This window comes from Eucalyptus grandis, chromosome 10 (genome assembly GCF_016545825.1).
Source record: "Eucalyptus grandis isolate ANBG69807.140 chromosome 10, ASM1654582v1, whole genome shotgun sequence".
NCBI classification, from domain to species: domain Eukaryota; kingdom Viridiplantae; phylum Streptophyta; class Magnoliopsida; order Myrtales; family Myrtaceae; genus Eucalyptus; species Eucalyptus grandis.
In genome coordinates this window covers 9,787,163-9,812,614 of record NC_052621.1, presented here as the reverse complement: position 1 = coordinate 9,812,614, position 25,452 = coordinate 9,787,163, and the positions used below count along the sequence as shown (strand labels likewise).

The following is a 25,452-nucleotide window of genomic DNA, read 5'->3' as shown; positions in this document are numbered from 1 at the left end:
TACACTTCTTGACAAATGAACGAGAAAATGGTTCCTTCCTATTGTTGATAGAGATGAACAAGAAGGATAAAAGGGAAGAATAAAGTTAAATTATCGATTTGACTGCTTTAGAATTTGGGGTTCCAATTCTCGAGTTCAATTCTTGTTTTGGTTCCTATAGGAATTGAGAACCGAACAAGGAATCAGTGGTTCCAAAAAAAAAAATGGAATTGAGAATCTATCCATCTTTCGTAGAGTGAAAAACCGTCAATCCGGTTCTCCAATTCTCGGTTTACCTTGGAATCATGTTCATCTCTATAGTTACGTTTGGTCGTCTGAATTTCTAATTAAGATAAAACTAGATTAAATAAGATATGAAATATAATGGATTTTGTTATATTCTATCCACTGTTTGATAATTACGTAATAAAATCAAATACATTCACATCATATTATATATATTGGTAGATATAAATGACATATCAATATAAATAAACCACAAATTTTATAAATGGAGATGGTAGGAATTTTTCGCAACACTCTAAACTACTTTATTTTTATTTGCTTTTTTTTTATTATTATTTTCCACTCTTTTTAATTAATTAATTTTTTTTATTTCTTTTTCCCATTCCATCATTCTCCACTAAAATTTTATCAAATAGAAAACTATATTAATATACCTAAAATACCAAAAACACCTAAGATATGTAATAAACATATATTTATATATTGAATTTATATTATAAGATAAACTTAAATTCGAATATATGAATAAAAATAAGATTAAATTGAAAAACGAAATTTTATTTTTGTTATTTTGAATTTCTTATATTAGAATTTAAATATTATTTATGTTGAAAAATAATTTTAAATTTGTTAATTTAAGAAGTTGATTATTTAAAAAAAATAACTTTCCTTTTACGAAAATAATAAATTTTATTCACCTTTATTCCATCTTCCCGATGAGATAATTTTATATATCTGCCTTACATTCGATTATGTCCTGTCTTGAGCATGATGCACCGTATACAGAATAGGATAGATTTAGTTGTTTTGACTAATTTTTTCCACCTTTAAGATTGATTGTATTTAGTATCTATCTTGTTCGGAGAAAGAGTTGCAGTGAAGTTGACTGCCTCTCTTGGTCCTTCCCCTGCTCTTCCCTGACACTGTCCGAAAGAGAGAATTCCAAAAAAGGTTTCTGACTTTTTCCTGCAAGTAAGTCTATCGTTGTTGATCTTTTCCTTCTTCCGATTCGCTGTTCGTATCTGATCATGCATTAATATCACGAAGGCGGTGTCGTGAGTTTCCTTTCAAATTCGCCTCTGTTCGACCTTCATTCGACCTTTTTCACTGTGTTGTTCGAAGGAGAGGAAAAAATGAGTGCTTTCCTCGAACGACTTCGTCGCATCTTCAGTGGTAAGGAAGAAGGCGGTCATCACCATCGTCAAACCGACAGAAATCTTGGTTACGGTGGTCTTCTTCTTAAACGAATTCGGAGTGTTTTTGGTCCATTGCCCACATATCATCATCATCAAGAGCAAGAATCATCACAATCGCTCACATTCGCGCTGCCTTCTTTATCGCCCCTTCGTGTCCATGTTGTTGTGCATAATCCTTTGACTGGAGACCTGATTGGGTTGCAAAATGAGCCGAAATTTGGCACGATTGTAGATGAACTGATAATGGCTAGGCTAAGTCAGTCTTCTCATCATCAAGAACAAGAATTGTCACAATCACTCGCCTTCGCACCGCCTTCTTTATCACCCCTTTGTGTCCATCTTCTTGTGCACAATCCTTTGACTGGAGAATCAGTTGGGTTGCCAAATGAGCTGAAATTTGGCAGGACTGTAGGTGAACTGATAATGACTAGACTGAGTCAGTATTCTCATCATCAAGAACAGGAATTATCCCAATCACTCATATTCACGCCACCTTCTTTATCACCCCTTTGTGTCCATCTTGTTGTGCACAATCCTTTGACCGGAGACCTGATCAGGTTGCAAAATGAGCTGAAATTTGGCATGACTGTTGATGAATTGATCTTGAGTAGGCTAAGTCAGTCTTCTCATAATCAAGAACAAGAATTATTGCAATCACTCACATTCACAACACCTTCTCTATTGCCCCCTCATGTCCAACTTGTTGTGCACAATCCTTTGACGGGAGACCTGATTGGGTTGCAAAATGAGCCAAAATTTGGCATGACTGTTGATAAACTGATAATGGCTGGGCTAAGTCAGCATTCTCATCATCAAGAACAAGAATTATCACAATCACTCACATTCGCACCACCTTCTTTATCGCCCCTTCGTGTCCATCTTGTTGTGCACAATCCTTTGACGGGAGACTTGATCGGGTTGCAATATGAGCTGAAATTCGGCATGACTGCTGATGAACTGATAATGGCTATGCTAAGTCAGTCTTCTCATCATCAAGAACAAGAATTATCACAATCATTCACATTAGCACCACCTTCTTTGTCACCCCTTTGTGTCCATCTTGTTGTGCACAATCCTTTGACGGGAGATCTGATCCAGTTGCAAAATGAGCCGAAATTCAGCATGACTGCTGATGAGCTGATAATGGCTAGGCTAAGTCAGTCTTCTCATCATCAAGAACAAGAACTGTCACAATCACTCACCTTCGCACCACCTTCTTTATTGCCCCTTGGTGTCCATCCTGTTGTGAACAATCCTTTGACCAGGGACCTGATTGGGTTGCAAAATGAGCCCAAATTTGCCATGACTGTTTGTGCACTGATAATGGCTAGGCTGAGTCAGTATTCTAATGGCACATCTCCTTCAGCTTCTGTGAAACCATCACATTTTGCATCAAAGGCCTTTATTGTCTCCTTTAGTGACCCGTTTGTTTCTCCAGCCAAACGACCACTGATTTCCTCGCCCTTGAAGCAGTATTTAGCCCAATCACCTCAACCTTGGAGTGAGCTGTCTTCATCTCATTTGCAATGTCCTTTGTCAGAAACATCCTTGCCAACCCCAAAAGTTGAACAACATTCTTCACAAAGTGCTAAAGAATGTGAACCAGTCTTTAGTGCAGCAATTTTCCAGGCCAATCCAACATCAGTTTCCATTTACTCGAATAAGTATGTGCCTAAATCAGAGACCTCACAGTCACTACCCTCGAATACCAACGAGCCATCACCTCTCAAATTTACACTTCCTTCATCATCCTCCACTCGCCATGTTGTTGTGCACAATCCAATGACCAGAGACCCGACCAGGCCTAAAAGTGAGCTAAAATTGAGCAGGAGTGTTAGTGACTTAACTCAGTCTTCTCATGGCACCTCTCCTTTTAATGCAGTCCCTTCGGGATCTCCGAAACCGTCTCCTTCTGTATCAAAGCCATCAACCATCACTTCTAGCAATCCATTTGTTTCCCCTGCCAAACCGGCGGCCCTTTCTGCTCTTCCAGCTGTTTCGGAGACCATACCACCATCAATTTCCAGTCACTCAAATCAGAATGTAGCCAAACCTCCTTGGCCTTCGGATGAGTTGTCTTCTTCTCGTGTGCAGTCTCCTTCTTCGTCAACAACAACCTCACCTACTCCAAAAGCACAAAAACTTTCTGCTGAGCAATTTAAATGGGATGTACCTCCAGTTGTTTTGGAGACCAAACATCCTCGGCCTTCCGATGAGCTGTCTTCATCTCATGTGCAGTCTCCTTCTTCGTCAAAAACAAACTCGTGTACCCCAAAAGCGCTAGAACATTCTGCTAAACAAAATAAGCCAGTCCTACGTGCAGTTTCTTCAGTTTGGCCGAATCAGCGAAAGAAGACGGTTTATGTTCAGAAAGATACTTCCCCTATTTACAGCATCCCCGAGGATGTTGAAGATTTGATAAAGCGAGACATTGTGCCAGGGGTTCTCCAGAAACCACTATCTCCATCGACCTATAGGGATTATTTTGCAGCTCTTCTTTATGCGGAGGACTTCTATATTGAGGTAACAACGATGCACGACCATTTAATGTTCCTATTATGATGTGCAAATTAATGTTTGGCAATAATGACAGTGCCACATGTGACATTGACAGTTTGGTTAGAGAGATTGAAATCCTTAGGTCCATCCTCCCAATTTTTCACGATCACTTGCAATGGGAGAATGCCATCAAGTGAGGAGGATGAAGTTGGTAGCAGTAATTGTTAATTATCACGTGTTCTCATATGGGCTCATTAATTATTGTGAAATGATGACAGCTACTAGCCCGCTGCAATATTATAACCTCATTTTACAAAGATTTTTTAAGTTGCAAGACTTCTCGAATTCCTGTTGACATGAACTTGGTGTTAAACCAGTGGAATTGGAATACAGCTCATCATAGTCATGGTGGCATCCTCATTGTTACCCAAAACTAGCATTGGCTCATTTCTCCCATGACAGGCTAAGGACGTGTAAGCATTTACTTACTTCCTCAGACTGAATGGTGTTTACAAATTTCATGTGTACACTTAGAACGTGTTCAATCCTGTTGTACAATCATTCATCCAAATGGTAACGACTGCAAAATTGATGAATCTAGAGAGGCAAGAGGAGGAGACGTGTCAGAGAAAATGCAATAAGGGCAAGACTAGTTATGAAAAGGGCTGTTGACAAGTTCAAATGTGCAAGTTTTGTGAGCTCTACTCATATACTGCTGTGTCTATGCCATGAGATGTTCAGAGTATCACGGATTCTGGATCACTTTGCAAGATTTTGGTTCAATGTAACTGGGTTAACTGCTCTTAGAACATGATGGAAACCTTCATAGGTTACTGGTCATGCTTACTTTGGATTTTGAGAGTTGGAAATCCGCATATGAATTCATCATTTTTTTAACATGCTGAGTCTCTTTACTGACTTCTTCACTTTAGTAATCTTCAGTTGATTCATGGCCATGAAATGGAATTTTAGTTGAAGCTTATTGATGTGCAATATTGGGTTATTTAGCGGTGGCATGTGGATGACTGGTCTGCTTCATCAAGCATTCCTGATTAAAAGAGAAGGTTGTTTCAGATTGTCTAGAAACAGCACTCCAGTGAGAAGATCTGTGACTCTGATGAGGACGAAGATTAAAAGGTGTATAAAACAACTAAAAAATTAGAGTGGAAGGTGATTACATAAAAGTCTTGAGGATCTAGTCTTACTGAGAATTTGCTATAAAATGTAGTGAAATGGCACGGAAAGTCTAATTGCTGTTGTTTTTGTCATCACGTCACTCACATATTCAGACTTAGAGATTAAACCAACTTGTTGATGGATCAGATTTGCATGGACTCATGCCCCGTTTCACCATGCTTGCTATTTTCTGCAACAATGACATGCTGTGCTTTTAAATGGAACTTTGGTTATAAATGCAACAGTCTCCAATGAAGTAGGAACTTGAGGTACTTTTGCTTTTGTGAAGCATCATGTATTGTAGATTGTTTTTTAAGGTAACTATGACACTTTGAGTAGATGTAGTTGTCCACCTGCAAATTATTCAAGATTTGCTTATTTGATGGTTTAACAGTCGTTCTTGTCTGGAACCAGAAATGGACTGAATTCGTTATGAAGGATGTCACGTTGGAGCTGGATCAATCGACTATTTACAAGAATGAACGGAACTATGATTGCTTCAGTGAGGAAAATTGTGTAACTTTTGTCCAATTCAAGATGGAATCTGTACCAGCGCATCGACCCTTCCTTCTATCGAGAGATTTTGTTTTTGCAAAGCCCCTCGATAAGAAAGATACACAGTATCAGGTCAGTCCCTCTCAAGTACATTTAAGATTAAATTAAGTGTTAGTATTGTGCTCTGTTTAAAAATGCATATTTCATCTCTCATCTGCTTGCTGATTGTGCTTTTGCATCTGCTTTCTTTAATTGATTTACTGTTGATGATAAATGAACAGCCACATGGTGGCTCCAATTGTTTGATTATCAGTGAAATTTTTCTGATCACTGGAGCATCGGTCAAGTTGAGCGCTGAAAAATGCAGTGGTCTTCATGCTGGCATCACTCGATTATGATAAGATTGCCAGCAATCTTGTTTCAGTGTGAAGTGTCATGGCGTCTATGAAGGCATACAAATGTCTACACTACCATCTGTGCAGATGCATGCCCATACTGACAAGCATAAGCATGTGACTTCCAAAAATTCATCATCGCACGTGGGATACACATTCATGCCTCTCTTAGAAAGTGTTCTTTCCTGAGTTTGATATGTCGAATGGCTATTTGTCCATAGCTGTTCTTTTGCAGAGTCTCGCAGCAATCTCAGTTAATTACTTTTGTTTGATGCCTAAAACGTTTAGTTGAGAGTCACTTGTACTCCTTCCCGGAATTAATTATCTTTGTCATAAAGCAGGGTTTTGTATGTAAAGTGAAGAAGGGTTCTATCGTCTTAGCAGAGTTTGGGGATGATTTTCACTCCCAGCATCATTCAAGCAGCAGATACAACATCAGCTTTTCTTTCAATAGAGTTTGCTTGAAGAGAGCTCGTCAAGCAGTTGAAGCCACCAGTGATCCTTCCTTTCGCAACTTCCTTTTCCCCATATGTGCAACCAGACGTGATTTGTTTGCCTTACCATCTCTCTTTTTTTCAGAAGATGTGCTTTACTCGGAGCAAAGATCTGCAATCCGTCAGATTTTAACTCTCAAAGGTTCAGCTCCATTTCTCATGGAGGGTCCTCTTTGTACACGGGATCTACACCTATCAATGGCCGGAGTAGTTGTTAGGGAAGCTGTGTCGCAAGTATACCAACGCTGTAAAGATCCTCGGATTCTTGTGGCTGCGCCTATAAACAAAACATGCGATATTTTGATGAGAAGCTTGATGAAGGAAATCCCAGATTCCGAAATATTTCGAGCAAATGCTGCCTTCCGTGAGAAAGATGGCGTGCCTATTGACATTCTCCCTTCGTGTCTTTATGAAAAGGAAAGCAAGTGTTTCGCTTGTCCACCCCTCCAGGAACTCCAAAGATTCAAGGTTATCTTTTCGACTTTTGTGAGTAGCTTCAGGCTACACAATGAGGGCATCAATGCAGGACACTTCAGTCATATTTTCCTTGTTGATGCGTCGTCCACTTCCGAGCCAGAGGCGATGATTGTGCTAGCTAATTTGGCCAATGAGGATACAACCGTTGTTGTCACTGGTGTGCAAGGAAATCGCTCAGGGCGGGTGCGATCCCCAATTGCTCAGAAGAATGGTCTCCAGATATCATACTTTGAGCGGCTCAGAGAACTTACACCATACAAGAACCTCGACCCTGCATTCATCGCTCAAGTGGCTGCTGAGCCAGAACGGATGAACTCAGCCTGGCCACATTTTGATTGTCAGTTGCTTTACGCGTAAGCAGTAGCTACTTCAGAATGCCCCCGATGTGCTCTGTTCACTCCCTTTCCATGCTTTAGTTGCATGAACAAAGCATCAAAATCTGGTATGTGTAGACGTGTGGAAACTCGTCCTTACTAGATCAAGCAAGCTTGATGCTTGTAGTTAACTTGTCAAGCTCCTCTCACATAAATTTCACAGCTTCTCCACTCGTAAGTACGAGTTTCGTGTCCAGCAACTAGTCGAGATAATGGGAGCATGTCTATATGATTTCCTGTTCTGGGAAGGTGTTTTGGCAGGCCCTCAAGAGTGTAAAGTTGGTGAACTTTGTAGTATTAAGATCTGATTTTCGAGAAGCAATCCAACGTATTCCGGCGTTTGCCAAATCTGATTTTCGAGAAGCAATCCGACGTATTAAAATCTGATTCTCGTTAAGAGTTATAATCTTACTACCCCGAAAAAATCTATGTCAATGTTGATCCTTTTGATTCCTGAAACAATACCAACTCATTTATCAATGCTCTCGTTGGTACCCTACAACTAACCCAACAGAAGTGACCATGGCGCACTTCCGACGATGGCGAAGATTGCTTTCAAACCTATCTTTGATGAGAGTTTAGGATCACGACCAATGTTTTTAATACCGAGAATTGATACCGCAATGTGAAGGAACAGGGAGATTCGATTGATTAATTTGAAGATCATAGGATGATTCTGATGGCGCATACCCGGGATACTTTGAGAGAAGGTTGTCAAATACACTCCCTGGAACCAAATCAAAGGAATTTCTTCAACTTAAAATGCAACATACAATCAACTCGCGTGTTAAGTTTTAGTGACAAGGACAAATGATTTAAAACAACGGCCACTTTCTGTTCTTCTCCCTCTCATCTTGAGAGAAGTTACCGGTATCAGCTCCAACACTCCCATACTGAATTGGCGATATAAACAGGGAGGATAACCAGAGAAAGCTAAAAGACCCCAAATAAAAATTACACAAAAGGAAAATCACGAATGATTTTCAGACATCTTACCAGTTTTAAATGAGAATGACGCAGCATGAGCCATAGAAATATTAACAGCTGATATCCACATTAAGTCTTCTGCTTCAATCCTTTCCCTTTACCCCTTGAATGAGTTCAATCACTGTCCCTATGCCATAAAACTTCTGGATTCAGAAAGGCAATCACCTTTGACCAAAATCATACATGACTAGCATCGTCAGATGCACACTACATTGTCCAAGAAGCAGTTTTCCCACAGCAAAATTGGGATCCACTGATCTGCATAAATGATGTGTTGCCAATCGTGTCTAACTTGTTGGAGATAATTGCTTCAGCTTCATCTGCAAGATTGCCCCAGCTTCATCTGCTATGCTTTTCTTTTTTGATGCCACCTGTGACGTCATGTAATAAAACAGTCAACGAAATGCTCAACAGAGAAAGTACATATATGAATGGAACCAATTGATAAGTATTTCCATCAAGCAAATGCAACCAGATGCATCATTCGCAGTGTTTAAATAAATCATTGGTCCCTTGCATTTTTGGCACACAAGGCTCCTGCAAGGCATTTACATGTATAAAAGAATAGACATAAATGTACATGTAGACAAATTTCACATGAAAGTACAAAGAGGATGACCTTTGTTATAGAGTCTCAATTTGCCCCCCTCCCATATTATCACATGCGACACAACCATCCTGAGCTTATCATCATTCTCTCTCACCAAAAGCATTCACAGCCAAGTGAAATGGGGAAAATTTAAGGAAAAAAGATGGGCCCTCAAATTATGCAAAGTTAGTTCCCTCCCAAACCAGAAAAAGGAAAAAGAAAAAGAAAAGAAAAGAAAAGAAAAGAAAAAACCATCTCTCTAGTTGCCGATTAATTGCAATACATGCTAAATAGTGGTCATCATGCATTGACACATTCATATCACGTATCTACAATTTTATGTTTTCCATAATACACAATTCTCATAGGTAATTAAACTAGTCTACACTCATATCACATATATTAACCTCAACTGACTTCTTCCTTCTTTTTCGTTAGCGATGTAATGCTTTTAGTGTTAAACAACTAGTATTTTTTGCTCCTCATGCATGAAAACAGACTGAACTATTGAGGTAGAAATAAGTTAGAAGCAAGCTTCAAGTGCTTACTTAGTTTTACTGTGTGAATTTCAAGCGAAGTGATCAATGTCAGCAAAGATTTGCCCCATCTGTCTCAATGTTTCCTCATTGTCAAACTAGTCTTTCATTGTTTATTCGAAGTATTAAGTTTTATATCGTATGAAAGGTTTGTTTCTGGATCCTTCCAACTTCCAAACCGTGTCTTCTGTGGTATGTCAATTATTGAAACCAAAAAGAAAAGTCCTTAACAAGTGGATAACCAGCGCAAATGTCCCCTAACAAATCATCAAGCACCAGGCCTTTGCTGCCTTTTCTAACTTTCAGCTCGACCAAGTAAAAGGACAAGGGGGAAAAGGGGATGGATTATCCACTCTACTATATCAAGCATCTGAAACTTGCATTTTCCCCCATCATAATTGATGTCAATTGCGAACTACCATCCAACCCTTTTCCATTGAAAAATTAAGTGCCCAGGGCTCTACAGCTCTACTCTGATCCCCTTCATTTTACGAGGAAAAATTCTCACCACATCGATCATTTGAAGCTGTTAGTGAATCAAGTGACCCTATTTTCAAAGTACTTAGCAAAAGAGAGAACTTTTACATTTACAGCAGCAAAGTCCCATCATCTACTGTAAAATTAACCCCAGGTGCTTTCCTTTCAATACTCTATAACTTGCAAAGGACGACATGACAATGACAACGCCGCAGAAGAAGGGAGCAATCACAGGGCAAGTTCATGTCGCCCTACTTGCTCGATATCAACGCACAATCCACGACTCATCCACCGCACGCAGAATGCTTCAAATAAGAAGAACGGAAAGAACAGGAAATCCGCACCTCGATGAGCTGGTCGAAATTAGACTTGAGCAGATTGATCTTGCGCTCGCAGTAATCCTTGCCTTCGGCCATCGTTTTCTAATCCGCACACGCACACACAACACGAGAACAGAGTCAAGACCCAAGCGCAGACCGATCGGAACCCGACCACAACATCACGGAAGCGAGGGCAAAAGAAGGAGGAGGGGGGAAAACCTCGATGAAGTAGCCGGTGCCGACGTCGACGAGGACCTTGTCGGAGTCGTCGAGGGTGCCGGGGACGTAGAGGGAGGCGGTGAGGGGGACGAGCATGGGGTGGCCCTGGGGGCGGAGGGAGAGGTCGTGGAGGGCGGAGGAGGCGGACTCGAGGCGGGCGGTGGCGGAGCGGATGTTGTTGAGGCTGTCCTGCAGGAGGTTCACCTCCAGATCCGTCTGCTCCTTCACCGCCTTCAGCTGCTCCACGCTCATCTTCTCCAGCTCCACCGCCACTCCTCCCTTCGCCGCCGCCATCGCCATCGCCATCTCTCTCTCTCTCTCTCTCTTCTCCTTCTTCTCTCTCTTTCTCCGCGTCTGTGTCTCAACCTCTGCTAGTGCTTGAACTTGTAGAAATCTCAGCAAGTAATTATGGTAAAAATATTATTATCAGAGAAAATGGGGCAAATGGAGCCCCTATAGCTCAGTGGTAGAGCGTCAGTCTTGTAAACTGAAGGTCTGTAGTTCGATCCTGCATGGGGGCATTTCTCCGCCTTTTTCACACCCTTTTTCTAGCATTTCTCGTTCCTCTTCTTATGTGATATCGTCACTCTTTACTTTTATTTTTGCAAAATAGCTTTGCCTTTCCATTTTACCATCTCTTAGAAGCATTTTTCTTATATGCAAATCCGAATTGAGCATTTGACCACAAAGTAGTAGTCATCGCCGTCGCCATCGGAACTCATGAAATCAATAAATTTGATAGATTAGATTGCAATTCGAATACAAAGGCTCTCCCGGCTTACACAAGTGCAGCTCCAAAAGCATAATGCCCCTAGAAAAGAGGTTCTCTATAGAAAAAATCGACATTACAACAGCCTCGAAGGTCTTTCAACTTCCAAAACTCCCAGGACATGAGTCAAGACTCGCTGGGAAGAACGTTGTAGAAATGATAAATCTCCTCTTCATCCATTACACCGACCTCCGTAGAGCAGATGGAACAGCAGATGTGCTTGAGGGTTTCGCCGCCGGCAGGGTGAGTGTCGGGTGTAGAGGATGCTCTCCCTCTTTTTCGGCTTTTTGGGTGCGCACTGCTTGGCGGGCGAGCCTTCTCTTTCATAACCTCGCAATTCATGACAAAGACTGCTCTGTATTGGGTGACGTACTTTTCATGCCTACAGAAAACCAAGATGAGTTCTGTTTCAATTGTATTCCCGCATCAGCCATCAGCACAAGAAAACTGAAGACTCTCAAACACAAGATCATGTTCCACGTGGATCAAGCATTAACTGGATTTCAGATACTCGAGTATCGTGAAACAATCACTAAAAACAAGTGCAGTATCAGAATGAAAGAGCAATACAGAAGACAATTTTCTGACTGAAGAAGGATCGTGGCAAACAGCATTTGACTACTGAAGGTGCAACACTACAGTGGATCGAAACCAAACGGTAAGTAAAGGTTAAAAACATCTCCCATGAGAGGTTACTCCTGCATCGTGCTACACTGTCTATCTGTCTTCAGGAGAAGTTGCTAGTTTATTTGTCCAAAAGTTACAAAGATGAAGAGATAGGCAAGCTGCAGGCATGAAGTAAAGTAGTGCTACCAGTCTGCGAGTTTTACTGTTCCAAGGAAAGCTAAACACAACCAAAGCTTCACCAAACAATTCTAGGCAATCAACATGAACCCCCAGGCTAAAGACTCATTCTAAGTGAGCTACCTCTTTCTCAGAAAAAAAAGTAAATAGTATTGGAGTAGATGTTCTCAGTGAGACTGTTGAATATTGAACTTTTCTTTTTCATAATGGAGAAGAGAGATGGCAAAAGTTGATGCCTTCATTTTCTCTCGAAACCGTGTAATAAAAGAATTGAACCTGATATAAGATTAGACACTCCTAAGAGTTTCCTGAGATTGTTGCTGAAAATGCAACGTGTGGACTATGAATATTTGCCATAACTGCCTAAAACCATTGCAACATGACATACCTATTTGTGAAAGAATACCATTATAAACCCATGAGGACTGATTCCTAAACTTATGAGGACAGACGAAATGCCCGCCTTTCTCTTGCCCCTTTGGGAGGAAAAAGTCTCGAAAGAGCTAGCAAGACAGGAAGGGAAGGGGCAAATGGGAAAGGAACCTCCAAAACCATGATACGATATCTGTGTAAGTTGCAAATACTTTTTGTGCGCATTTAACCAAGCAAGTGCACGCACATGAACATACTCCAGGCCACAAATCCATTCAGATAATATTCATACATTCCTCAAGTTGTATAGGCATTGCAACCGAACCTTTGACACTCCAGGCATAGGGTAGTGAAACAAGCAGGGCAGCTCAGCACAGCATCAGTGGCATGCCCATTACGCTTCTTCTCGATCCATCGCTCATCTTTATCGTCTAGATCTGGATCATAAAACTCAGGTTTCACTGAGTAGTCTATTTCATCATCCTCGGAAACTGCACAGTCGAGAGAAATAAAAGAAAAATCCCGGTTAGAGTACACCATCAACTTTAACCGCAAAAATACACAGACAAACGCCATACCGTGGCAAAATGAAAATCCCATCACCCTGATAAATTTCGGTAGATGACAGTAGCCTAATTGTTCTTTTTTAACTTCAATGTTAGCCCAAACACAACCATCAAACACTTGAGCATCCAATACGGAGAAAATAGCGGATAAACGCACAAAGATAAACCCAAACCGATGATGAAGACGACCGTGTCAAGTAAGACAACAATAGAGTATAGTGCTAAACAAGTGAAATATGCATGAGCACGCGCGAATCTCGATCAATCAAGGCTCCACCACCGAGCAACCTGCGAAAACGGAGCAATTCTCTCGCGAATTCCCCCGAGACATTCCGGGGTGGGGCTGAACAGAAGGCTGCTACTACTTCAAGGCGAACCCACAATTAAACTGAGCATGCCATGCGACGTTGCTTGCTGTCTAAACAGTTATGTGCAGGAAGAGAGAGGATTCGAGGGTTTCGGGGAGGGGGAGGGGAATTACTGGTCTGCTGTGAATTGGTGGGGGACTCGTCCGCGTCTCTCTTGCCGCCACCTTCCATCTCTCCCCACCCTTCGAAGCGCTCTCCGTTTCGCTTCGCGCGCGGGGGGGAACAGTGAGAGCGAGAGCTGCGTGAGTCGGTGAAGCGAAAGTTCTCGGCCGGGTCGTGTCGCTGTGCCCGGACCGAGACGGTATTGTCGTCCGACCGCAAGGTGCGACGGACGATGTCGTCGGAGGTTATTGTTGGGGGGCGGGATCGGGCCGGACGGGAAACCGGGCGGGCCGGGCTCTCTCGTGTACAGCCTTTTGCCCAAGCCCTTCCATGGGGCTCTGGGGCTTGTTCACACCCCAATTCAATCGATCATCTTTCATGTGAAGAAATCGATCTCAAAATGAGATGCGTTTCCACATGGTGCCAAGTGAATTGGAATTCGTAAAAATTCGAGCGATGGTGTATCCACGGGTAAAATACGTCCTCTGTTTGAACGGTTGGAATCGGGAAACGTGGGAAGGTACTTAAGCATAAATGCTTTGGAAAAGCGTGGACATATAAAAGGTATTGAGAAAATATTCCCTCAGTGATTTTGATGACTGATAAAACCTAAAGACTTTGATTATAATATAAATTAATTTTAAGTGGAAAGCCTAATGAGATATGATCAGATAATGTCAATCAAAATCAAAATCGTAGTTTATATTCCTTTCTTACATATTTTATCAAACGACTAGGAAGAAGTTAAAATACCCATGCAACAGTTAGTAGCGATTGATTAGATTCCTTGTCATATTTATAAGGATTCCAAAAGGAAAATCTTCCTAATATCCATTGAAGGTTCAACTTTCTTAGAATATCTTTTTAAGAGGCAAAACATTTTTTCCAATTCTAAACACTCAACTTCTGGAAATCCGAACTGTTGTATGGGTGGCAGAACATATGGGAAGCTTCACCCTGGACGATCCTAAAGTAATTAGATCTTCTCATTTAGATTCAAGTCAACAAGTGGATTGGCTTGGCGATCCTAAAGCAATTAGATATTCTCAACCAAATTCAAGTCAACAAGTAGATTGGCTAGATAATCCTTCTAGAGATATATCCAATGGTCAGCTTAGATTAAAAGTATAAGATGAGGTTTCAAAAATAAAAGGATTAATAATTTGCATTTATGAGAATTGAAGTCTTTAATTCCAAAGTCTGAAAAATGTTTCGTGATCTTATGTATTTTGTCTCTATGAACAAAATTATGTAATATATTAGAGTGTGAGAGTGTGTTAGAGTCTGAGAGTGTGTAAGGAGTAAATTACACATACTTGAGTGTTCTTGACTCAGTTCTTATAACTTATGATCGGTTCTTATCAATGGATTCTAGCCAATAAACTGTAACACAGGAAAGTGGATATAGGCTTGCAAAAGTCAAATCCTTTACTCCTTTTTAACTACTAAGATAGCTCTATTCTTTACTCTTTTATAATTACTAAGATAGAATTACACATCGATAAGATCTGACCACTTCATCTAAGATTGTCTCGTTGTAATATTTGTTTAAATTCTTTTATTTTCACACAATCACCTATTCACCCCTAAGTTATAGATCTAGCCATAACAATAGGACCCTCCAAAAATTGCAATGCAAAGGTGAAGGGCTCTGAGCGTTTGACTGCTACACAAATATAACATCTTCTTGGCATATTACTTGTCGATTTAAGCATATAAATGTTTGTAGCTACAATTCGAATCGAACGCTTTATTTTACTTATTAGTATCCAATGCATCTGGCACAAACTCCATCTCCACTAATCGGGACGATAGCATAGTCAACAAATTTAAGAAAGGAGTTTGAGAACCCTTCACAAGTCATTTTGAAATAACCATCTTCCTAACTGTAAGCATCACAACCTGCTCTGAAGTCACCTTTTCGCCTAAGCAACAGAAAAAGGGATGCAAGAAGGAGGCTCGTCCTAGGAATTTTATGATATATCAATATATCATTATTTTACACTCTTCTGGCGTGGAAGCATGCTGCACCTCATCATATTTTTCGCAACAAGTCAGCTGATGGAACAAGTTCACCACCCTGATCCACATCAAAATGGTGGTTCCTCAAATCCGTGAGCATGCAACACGCCCTTCAAACAGAGAAAATTTAGATTTAATCAACACTACAAAACAATCGCTTCTGCTAAACAAAATTTGGGTATGTTGCCTCGCGACAAATGGGCATTTGAAACTAGACTTGTCAAACAGCTTGGACCAAAAATGATCCGATCCAATTGATCAATTTTCCTTCAATATAAATTTAGTGACTCATATTCAACCCGACCTATATTGTTAAAGCACTCTCATATTTAAACTAATTTAGGAAAACTCTTATCCAAAGTAAGGTGGAAGCACTGCGAAATTTAAGTGAGGATCTAAATAAGTTATGAATCCATTTAACATCTATATTATATTGAGTTTTATCATTCTAAACCCATTCATGACCTATTTATAACATCTCAATCCATCAAATATGAGTTAAAGACCCATTTTGCCGATCTATCCAAAACACGGAAAGGGATCCAACCCACACAACTGTTTTTGTTATATGGCATCAGAAAATTCAGCTACAACTAGTGAGAATACCACAGCATAGCTACTGCCAAACTTATCAAGCATCTCCAATATACGCACAATCCCGAGACCAGATCAATTTTCTCAACTTCCAGAATCAAACAAGATAACTTGGCTTTGTATACATTCTCTTTGGATAATAACCTTCAGCTTTCACACTTGAAAACAGATGTGGATGGCCGCTCACAGTTTAATGAGATTAGAAAAGCCAAGGCAGAGAGAGTAGAGAGAACACAGACATTTTACCTTGAAAAAAAAAAAAATCTACTTTTTCAACACTTCTTACCTCACATATAGTCAAAAGTGCAAACAATGAAAACCATAAAATTGCCCTTATAACAATACATACCCTCAAGAAAATATGGCAAATGGAGGGGCAAGCTCAGCAGTTTCAATCAAACAATCAAATACCATGGATTCAATGAAGAAAAAGGAGCTTTTCATATAGCACAATAGATACTATTACTCAAAGCAACCTGCAAACATGCTGAACTGAAATGGCACCTTTCCCTCGACAGTTAAGAGGATGCCAATTACTAGACAATTGAACAATTTACATCATAGCAGATGAGCAACATGAAGTCTACTCCTATCCCACGACATAAAGAATGACATACAATATTTTTCCCACATGTAAATTCAACTCTAGACCTATCACAAAATTGAAATACATAGAGACGCAAGAAACAAAAACTTAGATATAGCTACCTTTTAACCAAAAGAAAGATCTCTCTCACGAGCCTGTTATTGGATTTCCAAAGAGATCAAAAATTACTAGACCCATCTTTTGCACAACAGACATCCTATGGACCCAATATTTTGAAGCCTCACGACAGCAACAAACTAAAATTTTGAGTGTGAAGGAATTGTCCCATGGCAAAGAACACATATGCATATCATTCTTAAACAAAAAGACTCCCACAGCGGACTACTTTTGACATTTTCACATGATGGTAGTATTTATGATGATAAGAATGCCCAAAATACCATCATAAGGTGGTCCAACAGAAAGGAACTAAACTAATATCTGGATGATTATTCAGCCATTGTCCTTCTTCCACTTCAATGCACATCTCTTCAATTCCTAAGAAATTTAGGGGCGAGGCCTCCACACAAAAAAAGGAAAAGAAAAGAAAAAGAAAGACTAGAAATGAGTGATTGAGAAAGCCACCAGTCCTGTTATTACCTGAAATAGAAACATTTCAACAATGTCAAGACACATCTAACCATCTCATGATCCCAACTCCCAACCTCCTAATGGAATCAGCAAACAAACATTTCGATTTCTTCAATAACTTCACTAATAAGATCCGATAAACTATTGACCTTTAAAAAAGCCCAGGAATAGATTTAACTAACCCATCAGTTTGTAAAAATTGAACAAATCACTTGAGAGTCCCAAACTAAATGGCGCACAATGGACAACAAGACAGACAGCCATACCTATGAATTTATGAAGGATCTAAAACCTTTAAGGTGATAAATGATCCATTCTATGGAATTTTCACTTACAGGATTATCCAATTACCGGCAATTGGACTTTGCAACCTAACCTTTTTATTTATTCAACCATGAAATACTTTCCAATCAAGCTGAGAAGCCCCTCTATTAGACAGCTATTACCTTGTCTAGATTTTCTTTCTTTCTTTTTGGCTCCTCTTGCAAGCTAATAACTACCTTATGAAGCTGCTTGTATGATCTAACGGATGTGCATTTTAGCAATATCATGCAGTATTGGAACCATCTCCAATCAGATAAAGGAGCCACTGCTCTTCGAATCTCTTCAACAACTTATCTAGCATCTTGAGAGAGAATTCAATGTGGCGGACAAATTTTTGTCATATGACAAGATAAACTAAGAAAAACAAAAGGCAAAACAGAGTACCCAGATAGATGCATTGTTTCATTTCAACAAATAACAGCATCTCTGAGCTAACAATGAGGTCACTCATAGAACCAACTAAAGGAGATACTGAGTATCAATGAACAAAAAACTCATCCAGATATCATCGCTCCAGGTTAGAAGAACATCAGAGACCAATCAGAGCAAAAATTATAGAGTTTTGTACTTAATAGAAGAAGTACATAGGTATGAACAAACCACCAAAGCAAGTAAGAGAAAAAAATTCAACTTTATCTGTATAGCAAGAAGAGAGAGAGAGAGCATCGACAATCCTTCAATAACGATCTTCCTCAAGTAATTCACCTGAAGCCTCCCACATTTCACATCACTCACCACCTGAACCCGAGTTCGATCCATCGTTACCCCTGAAAGGATAAGGCAGCATTATGCTAAAATTCCTCCGAACCGTCCTGTTCTCCCCTCCACTGCTAGTGCCACCACCGCTTCCTTGCGCACTCCCCTGGGCTGCGCTTCTCCGGTTCTCGTAATCAGGATCGTCGGTCGGCAATTCGTGCCGGCAAACAGGGCAAGAGTTATGCAACTCGAGCCATGGCAGGAGGCAATCCGAATGATAGATGTGCTTGCAAGGCATTTGCTTGACCTCCATATACTTCTCGAAATCGTCCTGACAGACTGCGCAATGGTTCATCTCGGAATTCTGCACCTCCTCCGTGACTTTGATGGTCGGGAGGTTCTTGACCGCCGACTTTGAGGCCGGTGGCGTCCCGTAGCGGGTCGGGTCGTTCTCCGCCAGCTGCTGGATCAGCTGCTCCAAGCCTGGGCCGACGAAGTAGTCACCAAGATTGGACGGAAGGTGAAACCCGCCCCCTCCGCGGCCTTCCGAGGGACTGCTCTCGACCACGAACTGAATCTGCGCTCCGGTGGACTGCAGATCCTGGAGGTGGTTCATCAAGAAGGCGAACGGGTCGAACAGATTCCCGGATCCACCGGAAGGGGGGGACGAGGGGCTCGAGAAGAGGCCGGGGTTCTGGAGGTCGACGGTGGCGGCGGGGGCGGCCGCGGCGGAGGAGTGGGCGGCGGAGGGAGTCGGGAACAGGAGAGGGAGGAGGGAGGAGAAAGGATCGGGGAAGAAGGGAGGGCTCCGGCTCAGGCCAGGGCTAGGGTTTTCCGACTCCTCGAGGAACCCCTCGTTGCAGCGGGGACAGATGGGGCCGGCGGAGGCGGCGGCGTTGGCGGCGGCGACGGCGACGGTCTGCTGGCACAGGTGGCAGAAGAACCACTTGCGGCCGGAGTCCCCGCCGGCGGAGGTGGCGGAATCGCCACGGGAAGCGAACGACATGGCGGCGGGCGGGGCTGGGAAATGGCGATCCTCAATTTCGGGGGAGCGCAAGCGGAATCCCACCGCCGGGATCTCACGCACGCATGATCGGAATTCTGCGGGCGAGAGCCACGCTTTTGACGGCCGTTCGCGAGGCGGCGGCGGAGCCTTCTGGATACGCTCCGGCGGGCGGCGGCGGAGGAGAGGGGAAAGCGGGAGAAGTCAACCCTGCCGACCCTGTCCACGAGACGGAATTTATTTACTTATTGATTGTATGACACGTGTCGACTGGTGAAAAATAACCACTACACTAATTTCACTAAGATTAGCAAAATACATATACAAATGTAAAAGCAACGAAAACCTTTTGCGTGCATGACACGTTTCTACATTGATTTTGGATTTATTAGTTGGTTTATTTTGCGAAAGGGTCGTCATTGTCCATGCGATTGATTATAAATGGATAACATTCTCAATCAATCATTACCATATCATTTTATAGACGTGATATTTTCTTAATGGGTCATTCGAATTTATGCCGTCGAGAGAGTACTAATTTAATTTTTCGATAATGCGATTGCTAGCTCCTACAATTTGATTTGAAATTCAAAATCATCCATCTATTTTAAGATGATTAAGTTACTTCAATGAATTCCAAGTTGGTACAAAACTTAGCTGGACAAATTCGAGACGCTTGTTACATTCATGTAGTGTTGATCTAGTCTCACTCAACGCTTACATATGAGGCCATGTCATTCTTGCTCGCACAGAGGCCACAACCGTCATAAGTGACTAATGACCGCTATAGGTGATCAACCACCACTACCACCACTATGGTCACAAAGCCTACAAGGCAAACATCCAAGGTGATCTTATTTTCTCTACATCGACTAAGCAAAGCTCTAAAAACCCTAAGCCATGATTGGATGGGTGATGGCACCTAACAAATATAAACTCACTAAATAAGATATGATTGAGTGTTAAATACAAATTTAGTCCTCTAAGTTTCAGCGTTCATGCATTTTGTTCATTTAACTCTTATTTTATGCAATTAAATTATACAATTTTTAGGATTTTGTGTGACTTGTTCCTTAAGTTTTATTTGATGAAATCAATTTTTTTTTCTTTATTGATTTATGCAATCCAAATGCTTTGTTTATCCACCACATGATCAAATTAGGATTTCTTTCCTCTTGCTTTTTCCACTTGTTTTCTGCTCACTTGTGCTAAATTATCATGTCATTTTCTACCATACAAGCAATGTTACATCAAATTAACTCTACGGTTTAATTAGAATGGTTAATCAAAAGATTTGTTCACACAAATTGAAAAAATACTAAGAACTTGAATAACAAATTAAAATTATATCGAGAGAAATGATCGATTAAATTTTTTTTTTTCCTAAAAATGATTATTTATATTACTTAAACTAATCCGTTAATAAGAAATAGGGAAAATTTCAAATAAGGACCCGAAGTGGATCAATTTTCTCAAATAAGGATCCGAAATGAACTTTGTGTCAGATAAAAATCTAAAGTTGGCCCATTGTCTCAAATAAAGACCCGAAGTATTTGAATCAATTCCAAATAAAGACTGAGCTTGCAGGTCAGCCAAATATTTGCCAACTATCAAGCATGCAACATTTCCAACTATCGGAGTTTGGGCAGTTTTGTCCAAAAAAAAAAATCTAGGGAAAATTAACAAATCTTAAAATGGAAACAAAAACCCTAGGTTTTCTACGATCTCCTCATTCCTTGTACCCATCCTTTGCAAAGTTGAAGACCCAAATTTTCTGCCGGTTGAGGTACGAATTCAAAAATAATAAGAAAACCAAATGCTTCTTTCTTTGTTTGTGGAGACCCAAATTCTCCGCCAGTTGAGCAAGGCGAGGAGTCAAGAGAATCGAGTCATGACGATGATCGGGTAGTGATTTGGTTGAGGAGTAGCGAAGGAGAAGAAAAAAGAAAACATAAGCATCTAAATGAATAACCTAAACTTAATTAATTTAGATTTTTCCTTTTTTTTTTTCCAATCACAAATTTCTAACAAAATTACCTAATCATCGGAAAATGTCTGTTCGGTGAGCTAAGGTCCTCAATAGAGATTAATTTGATCACTTCAGGTTCTTATTTGACATAAAATTCACTTTGGTCCTTATTTGAAACAATGGGTGTACTTTGGGTTATTATTTGACACAAAATTCACTTTGGGTCCTTATTTGAGAAAATAGATTCACTTTAGGTCCTTATTTGGAATTTTCCTAAGAAATATGTTCATTAACAATAATAATAATTTACGCCTTAATATTATCATAAACGGTAAAAAAATAATTATTCATTTTTATAAAAAAATAAGTGATAATTCTTAGAAACGTATTAATTATTCATTTTCATGGAGTTAAAGGTAGCGTTGGAAGATCAAATTGCGTAAATGCTGACAAATTTGAAAGACTCCTGTCACGTGCCCATCGCGTGACGCACGTTCGAGAAAGAAGCGGCTGGAAATCGATGATGATCGAGAGACGAAGGGGATCAGTTTCAGTTATGGATGTCTCTGCACCACTTTTCCAGCCACGAGTCAGAGACTCAGATTCTCTCCCTCCCTCTCTCTCTCTCTCTCCACGGAAGCGAATCCGCCATGGACGGAGCCGCGCTCGTGTCGAGCTCCGGCGTGCTCTTCCCTCCGTCGCTCCCTCCGGCCCGTCTCGCGACCGCCCTGAGCGCCGCCGCCGGCTGCCGCTTCGCTCCTCCGCCGAGGTCCTCGTTCCGGACGTGGCGGAGCGGGGCCGGGGTCGCGCCGGTGCGTAAGTCCGCGCGGAGGTGCGGCGCCGCCGTCGGCGGCGGCGGCATAACGGAGATAGACGAGAGCCAGTTCCCCGAGACGGTGCTGAAGAGCGATCGTCCGGTCCTCGTGGAGTTCGTCGCCAACTGGTGCGGCCCCTGCCGTTTGATCTCTCCCGCCATGGAGTGGCTCGCTCAGGTCTTCAAATCCTCTCCAATCCTCTCTCTCTCTCTATCTCTCTCTTCTGCGATTGAATTTCGTGATTCTTAGCTTTCTCTCGGCTTCATTCTGATTGGATTTCAATACTTACGTGCGTCTGTTTATGTTGACTTGAGCATCAGTTCTATATACCATCCAGCAGTTGACTGTTAGCAGACCGTTTTAAGCTGTTAGATTGATTGGCATTTGTTTCGCATGATGCTTTTCATGGTATGGGAACCAAAGGTTCTGTGTTTTAAGGCTTCTCTCACTTGTTGTTTCCATCTCGAATGAATGACTGCGACGGGAATGTTAGAGCATTTTCAACTCAACTGGCTCAAGCTTTTTAGATTAGGGAGAGGGTTCCCTAGTAATAGTACGGACGCCATTAACCATATAACTTAGAGGCCGTCCAGAAGTTTGAATGACTTCCATCCTCATCTCATCCTTTTGTTGATTCTGGGTTGCAATCTCCTCAGCTTAAGTGACATGAGGATTTAAACTAGTCTGTGATGATGAATCGCTGATGCAAGATAAGTGACATGAGGATTTAGGTCCCCTTTTGAGTATTGAGGTAGCTCTGATTTTTCCGTTGCCTTTCTTTTCCTTAATTGTTCTCCCGTTGTTCTTCTTTCCACTTTATACCATCTGCTCTTAGCTATGATGGTTAAGCATTTTTTTTAACTTTTCTCTTGTATTCATATGGACGTTGAGGACCATAATTGGACACTATAATTTGTGATCTAAAAGCTAATTCTTTTTTTTACTGAACTGTCATGATTGCGTCCCTTTAATTTCTGGGGAGGTGGCAGCTTGGAGATGTGTTCCCTTAACCTTCTAGTGTAATGTTTGGCCAATTCATTAGGAACTAATTCCTGGATACCGTGTCAAGTTTTGACTTCGATCATTCATGTAAAATCAGATACTACCGTGTAAGCCAGCTTTTGGGAAGATATTTTCCACTTCTTTTCTTAAAATTTAGCCTCTCCTTACCCTCCATTTTTCAGCTACTCGATATCTTCATGAACAATTCGCCTCTTTTCTGTTGCTTAATTGCACAAACTGGCAGTCTCCATTGAGTGGAACCTTGTCAAATTTTTGTTGGCATGGTGAGAAAAAAATAGAGGGAAAAGCTGCTGATAAACACAGTCTAGGTTTTAAATGTTCAAGCTGTTAGGAATTGTTATGTCTTAATACTTTCCCTCAGAAAAGTTGGTTAACATCACCGATAGATTTCTGCTTTCTGTTGTTGTACTTTTAGGTGGCAATTACAATGGCAAAACGAAGATGCTAATTCATGACATGTATCGTAATGCGATCAGTCCAATTAGGATTCCTCTGATGGGTAAGTTGATTAAAGGAGTCCCTGTGTTTTTCTTTGTTATATTGTAAGCTGGTCTTTGTTGGTTCGGATTAATACAAGGCATGCATACGAAGAAACACCAATTCCTGCAATTTCTTTGTGTCATTCACTTGTTAGCAAGAAGCCTGTTCAGCCTAGCCTTTGAGCATGTTTGAGATCTATAGATAATCATCAACTTGGGTTTGTTTGAAAGTCAATGTCAGTGTGTTAATTACTGTCAACTTCTAAGGAAAGATGAGCCTTTACCTGCACCATGGTGCTCCAACAAGTAATTTTAGAAGAAATGGCAATATATCTGAGATCAGATTTGTTGGCAGATTTAAAGCATGCTAAAATCTTATGCTGGTTGGTTGCCATTTTGTTAGATTGTTTCTATGGTTTACTGCATGCCACTTTCTTTTTCATACAAATTGTATCACGGGACTCTTTTTTTCCATCAACTGTAGCATGGAACTATGTTTCCCTTGATTAATATTCATGGGAATCTTTTACTTGAAATGAGGCTCTTACCTAAGATATTCACACAAGAATGTGTTTTTCCAATCTCTGAGGTGCTTCAATTAATTATTCTGAAGGAATACAAAGAAAGATTGATCATCGTAAAGATTGATCATGATGCAAACCCAAAGTTAATTGAAGAGTACAAAGTTTATGGATTGCCAGCACTGATTCTCTTCAAGAATGGGAAAGAAGTTCCAGAAAGCAGAAGGGAAGGTGCAATCACGAAGGTGAAGCTAAAGGAGTATCTAGATTCTTTGCTAGATTCAATATCAGTTGCATAATGACCTTTGGATTTTTGCATATGACAAGCCAACTGCCTTATCCTTGTGTGTCTTTGCTCAAGCAAGTTTCTTCCTTCTACCAGTCAATTCTGGAAACAGATATTGGTATGAATGTGCAGTCTCTTCCGTTCATTTTGTTCTGTTTGCAAGCCAAGATGATCACATCGCGACTTTTTGAAGTCAATGGGGTTGATGATCCAGGGTTGTGGGCTTTTTGCTACTTCCTTTGTGCTGTGCAGTAAACAGAACTCTTTGCTAGCTTCTTGTGACATGATAATATTTTAATTTATCACAAGAAAAATGTGTTGTTCGAATGTATCATAGTTACTATTACAGCATTGTTGTACTGCTGGCATGATAGAGGTGGCAGGCTGTGTACTGCATTTGACATTAATATATCTGCAGATATGTAAGACTTCAGAGTGAGTTTATGGCTGTCTCTCATGCGACGGTGTCCTACCAAGTTGATTGAGAAGTTAATTAATTGCCAAAGGCAGTTCTGCTAACATTTCTGATTTTTTATGACCAAAAGAAAAAGAAAAAAACTTTTAGGATAGTCTTTGTTTTTTTTGGTAAGGCTTTTAGGATAGTCTTTGTTCTAACGTCTCTAATCCACAGTTTCACCACTTCCTTGCAGCCTAAGTGGAATTAATCATCAATTTTTACTTTTTCCGGCTAAGATCATGCCATCAGGTTAATCAATTTGATGGAGAAAAGATTACAGTCGGTATAAGTATCGCAGGAAGAATGGCATATCTTCTTGTTATTTTGCGGTTCTTGCAAGAATGGCATATCTTCTGTAAGTGCGTATAAATTCTAATGAAGGAGCTGCTTTAATTTTATGTATATATGTATACAACTGTAAACACTTTCCATTCTTTGACGTGAATTGTGCTTTTAGCCTACTCCTTAAAGATTATTGCTTTGGATGGTTCTTTGGATAAAATGTCAAAGTCATAGAACTCTGGCTGTATCACATGATTGCAAACACCGGGTAACTTTCTCCTGCATCTCATCTTTAGTGCCTTATTTGTTGCTGTCATTACTATATCTTGTTGGGTTGATGCAATCGATTAGTACTTTGTGGTCC

At 40.7% G+C, this 25,452-nt stretch overlaps 5 protein-coding genes and 1 non-coding gene across 9 annotated transcripts; 3 read left to right on the top strand and 3 right to left on the bottom strand.

The window, feature by feature from the left end:
- Positions 1 to 1,088: 1,088 nt before the first annotated feature.
- On the top strand, positions 1,089 to 7,573 carry LOC104421620. The gene is made up of 3 exons (XM_039303523.1): positions 1,089 to 3,944; positions 5,511 to 5,723; positions 6,328 to 7,573. Exons 1-3 carry the CDS (start codon positions 1,359 to 1,361, stop codon positions 7,312 to 7,314), a joined length of 3,786 nt encoding a protein of 1,261 aa, XP_039159457.1. The 5' UTR covers positions 1,089 to 1,358; the 3' UTR covers positions 7,315 to 7,573.
- A 486-nt stretch (positions 7,574 to 8,059) lies between these two features.
- On the bottom strand, positions 8,060 to 10,828 carry LOC104421619 (probable prefoldin subunit 5). The gene is made up of 3 exons (XM_010033629.3): positions 10,460 to 10,828; positions 10,265 to 10,342; positions 8,060 to 8,689 (listed from the first exon to the last, which is right to left on the bottom strand). Exons 1-3 carry the CDS (start codon positions 10,763 to 10,765, stop codon positions 8,606 to 8,608), a joined length of 468 nt encoding a protein of 155 aa, XP_010031931.1. The 5' UTR covers positions 10,766 to 10,828; the 3' UTR covers positions 8,060 to 8,605.
- Positions 10,829 to 10,908: 80 nt separating this feature from the next.
- On the top strand, positions 10,909 to 10,980 carry TRNAT-UGU. The gene has a single exon. It is a non-coding gene; the product is annotated as a tRNA-Thr (tRNA).
- A 197-nt stretch (positions 10,981 to 11,177) lies between these two features.
- On the bottom strand, positions 11,178 to 13,672 carry LOC104421618 (E2F-associated phosphoprotein). 2 transcript variants are annotated; one of them, XM_010033627.3, is made up of 3 exons: positions 13,452 to 13,672; positions 12,730 to 12,895; positions 11,178 to 11,610 (listed from the first exon to the last, which is right to left on the bottom strand). In XM_010033627.3, exons 1-3 carry the CDS (start codon positions 13,507 to 13,509, stop codon positions 11,355 to 11,357), a joined length of 480 nt encoding a protein of 159 aa, XP_010031929.1. In that variant the 5' UTR covers positions 13,510 to 13,672; the 3' UTR covers positions 11,178 to 11,354. The 2 variants fall into 2 exon arrangements, with proteins under 2 accessions (XP_010031929.1, XP_010031930.1); XM_010033628.3 differs by lacking the exon at positions 13,452 to 13,672 and adding an exon at positions 13,259 to 13,441.
- A 1,503-nt stretch (positions 13,673 to 15,175) lies between these two features.
- LOC104423503 (E3 ubiquitin-protein ligase RING1) lies at positions 15,176 to 19,491 on the bottom strand. Of its 2 annotated transcripts, none has more exons than XM_010035988.3 (2): positions 18,263 to 19,491; positions 15,176 to 15,572 (listed from the first exon to the last, which is right to left on the bottom strand). In XM_010035988.3, exon 1 carries the CDS (start codon positions 19,257 to 19,259, stop codon positions 18,285 to 18,287), a length of 975 nt encoding a protein of 324 aa, XP_010034290.2. In that variant the 5' UTR covers positions 19,260 to 19,491; the 3' UTR covers positions 15,176 to 15,572; positions 18,263 to 18,284. The 2 variants fall into 2 exon arrangements, with proteins under 2 accessions (XP_010034290.2, XP_018719956.2); XM_018864411.2 differs by lacking the exon at positions 15,176 to 15,572 and adding an exon at positions 16,125 to 17,242.
- Positions 19,492 to 21,751: 2,260 nt separating this feature from the next.
- LOC104421617 (thioredoxin X, chloroplastic) lies at positions 21,752 to 24,806 on the top strand. Of its 2 annotated transcripts, none has more exons than XM_039303886.1 (2): positions 21,752 to 22,217; positions 23,479 to 24,149. In XM_039303886.1, the coding sequence occupies exons 1-2, from the start codon at positions 21,786 to 21,788 to the stop codon at positions 23,509 to 23,511; spliced, it is 465 nt and encodes a 154-aa protein (XP_039159820.1). In that variant the 5' UTR covers positions 21,752 to 21,785; the 3' UTR covers positions 23,512 to 24,149. The 2 variants fall into 2 exon arrangements, with proteins under 2 accessions (XP_039159820.1, XP_010031928.2); XM_010033626.3 differs by lacking the exon at positions 23,479 to 24,149 and adding an exon at positions 24,156 to 24,806 and having other exon boundaries at positions 21,767 to 22,217.
- Positions 24,807 to 25,452: the final 646 nt, after the last annotated feature.

What these genes read in the sequence shown, in the direction of transcription:
- LOC104421620 (XM_039303523.1), top strand. Translation starts at nt 1,359, where the DNA reads ATGAGTGCTTTCCTCGAACGACTTCGTCGCATCTTCAGTGGTAAGGAA. An exon ending in CGGAGGACTTCTATATTGAG is followed by an intron (nt 3,945 to 5,510) that starts GTAACAACGATG and finishes GTCTGGAACCAG; the next exon opens with AAATGGACTGAATTCGTTAT. An exon ending in AGAAAGATACACAGTATCAG is followed by an intron (nt 5,724 to 6,327) that starts GTCAGTCCCTCT and finishes GTCATAAAGCAG; the next exon opens with GGTTTTGTATGTAAAGTGAA.
- LOC104421619 (XM_010033629.3), bottom strand. Translation starts at nt 10,765, where the DNA reads ATGGCGATGGCGATGGCGGCGGCGAAGGGAGGAGTGGCGGTGGAGCTG. An exon ending in GCACCGGCTACTTCATCGAG is followed by an intron (nt 10,343 to 10,459) that starts GTTTTCCCCCCT and finishes TGTGCGGATTAG; the next exon opens with AAAACGATGGCCGAAGGCAA. An exon ending in ATTTCGACCAGCTCATCGAG is followed by an intron (nt 8,690 to 10,264) that starts GTGCGGATTTCC and finishes ATGACGTCACAG; the next exon opens with GTGGCATCAAAAAAGAAAAG.
- LOC104421618 (XM_010033627.3), bottom strand. Translation starts at nt 13,509, where the DNA reads ATGGAAGGTGGCGGCAAGAGAGACGCGGACGAGTCCCCCACCAATTCA. An exon ending in CACCAATTCACAGCAGACCA is followed by an intron (nt 12,896 to 13,451) that starts GTAATTCCCCTC and finishes TCGACTGTGCAG; the next exon opens with TTTCCGAGGATGATGAAATA. An exon ending in CTATGCCTGGAGTGTCAAAG is followed by an intron (nt 11,611 to 12,729) that starts GTTCGGTTGCAA and finishes GGTTTTCTGTAG; the next exon opens with GCATGAAAAGTACGTCACCC.
- LOC104423503 (XM_010035988.3), bottom strand. Translation starts at nt 19,259, where the DNA reads ATGTCGTTCGCTTCCCGTGGCGATTCCGCCACCTCCGCCGGCGGGGAC.
- LOC104421617 (XM_010033626.3), top strand. Translation starts at nt 21,786, where the DNA reads ATGTCTCTGCACCACTTTTCCAGCCACGAGTCAGAGACTCAGATTCTC. An exon ending in CCATGGAGTGGCTCGCTCAG is followed by an intron (nt 22,218 to 24,155) that starts GTCTTCAAATCC and finishes ATTATTCTGAAG; the next exon opens with GAATACAAAGAAAGATTGAT.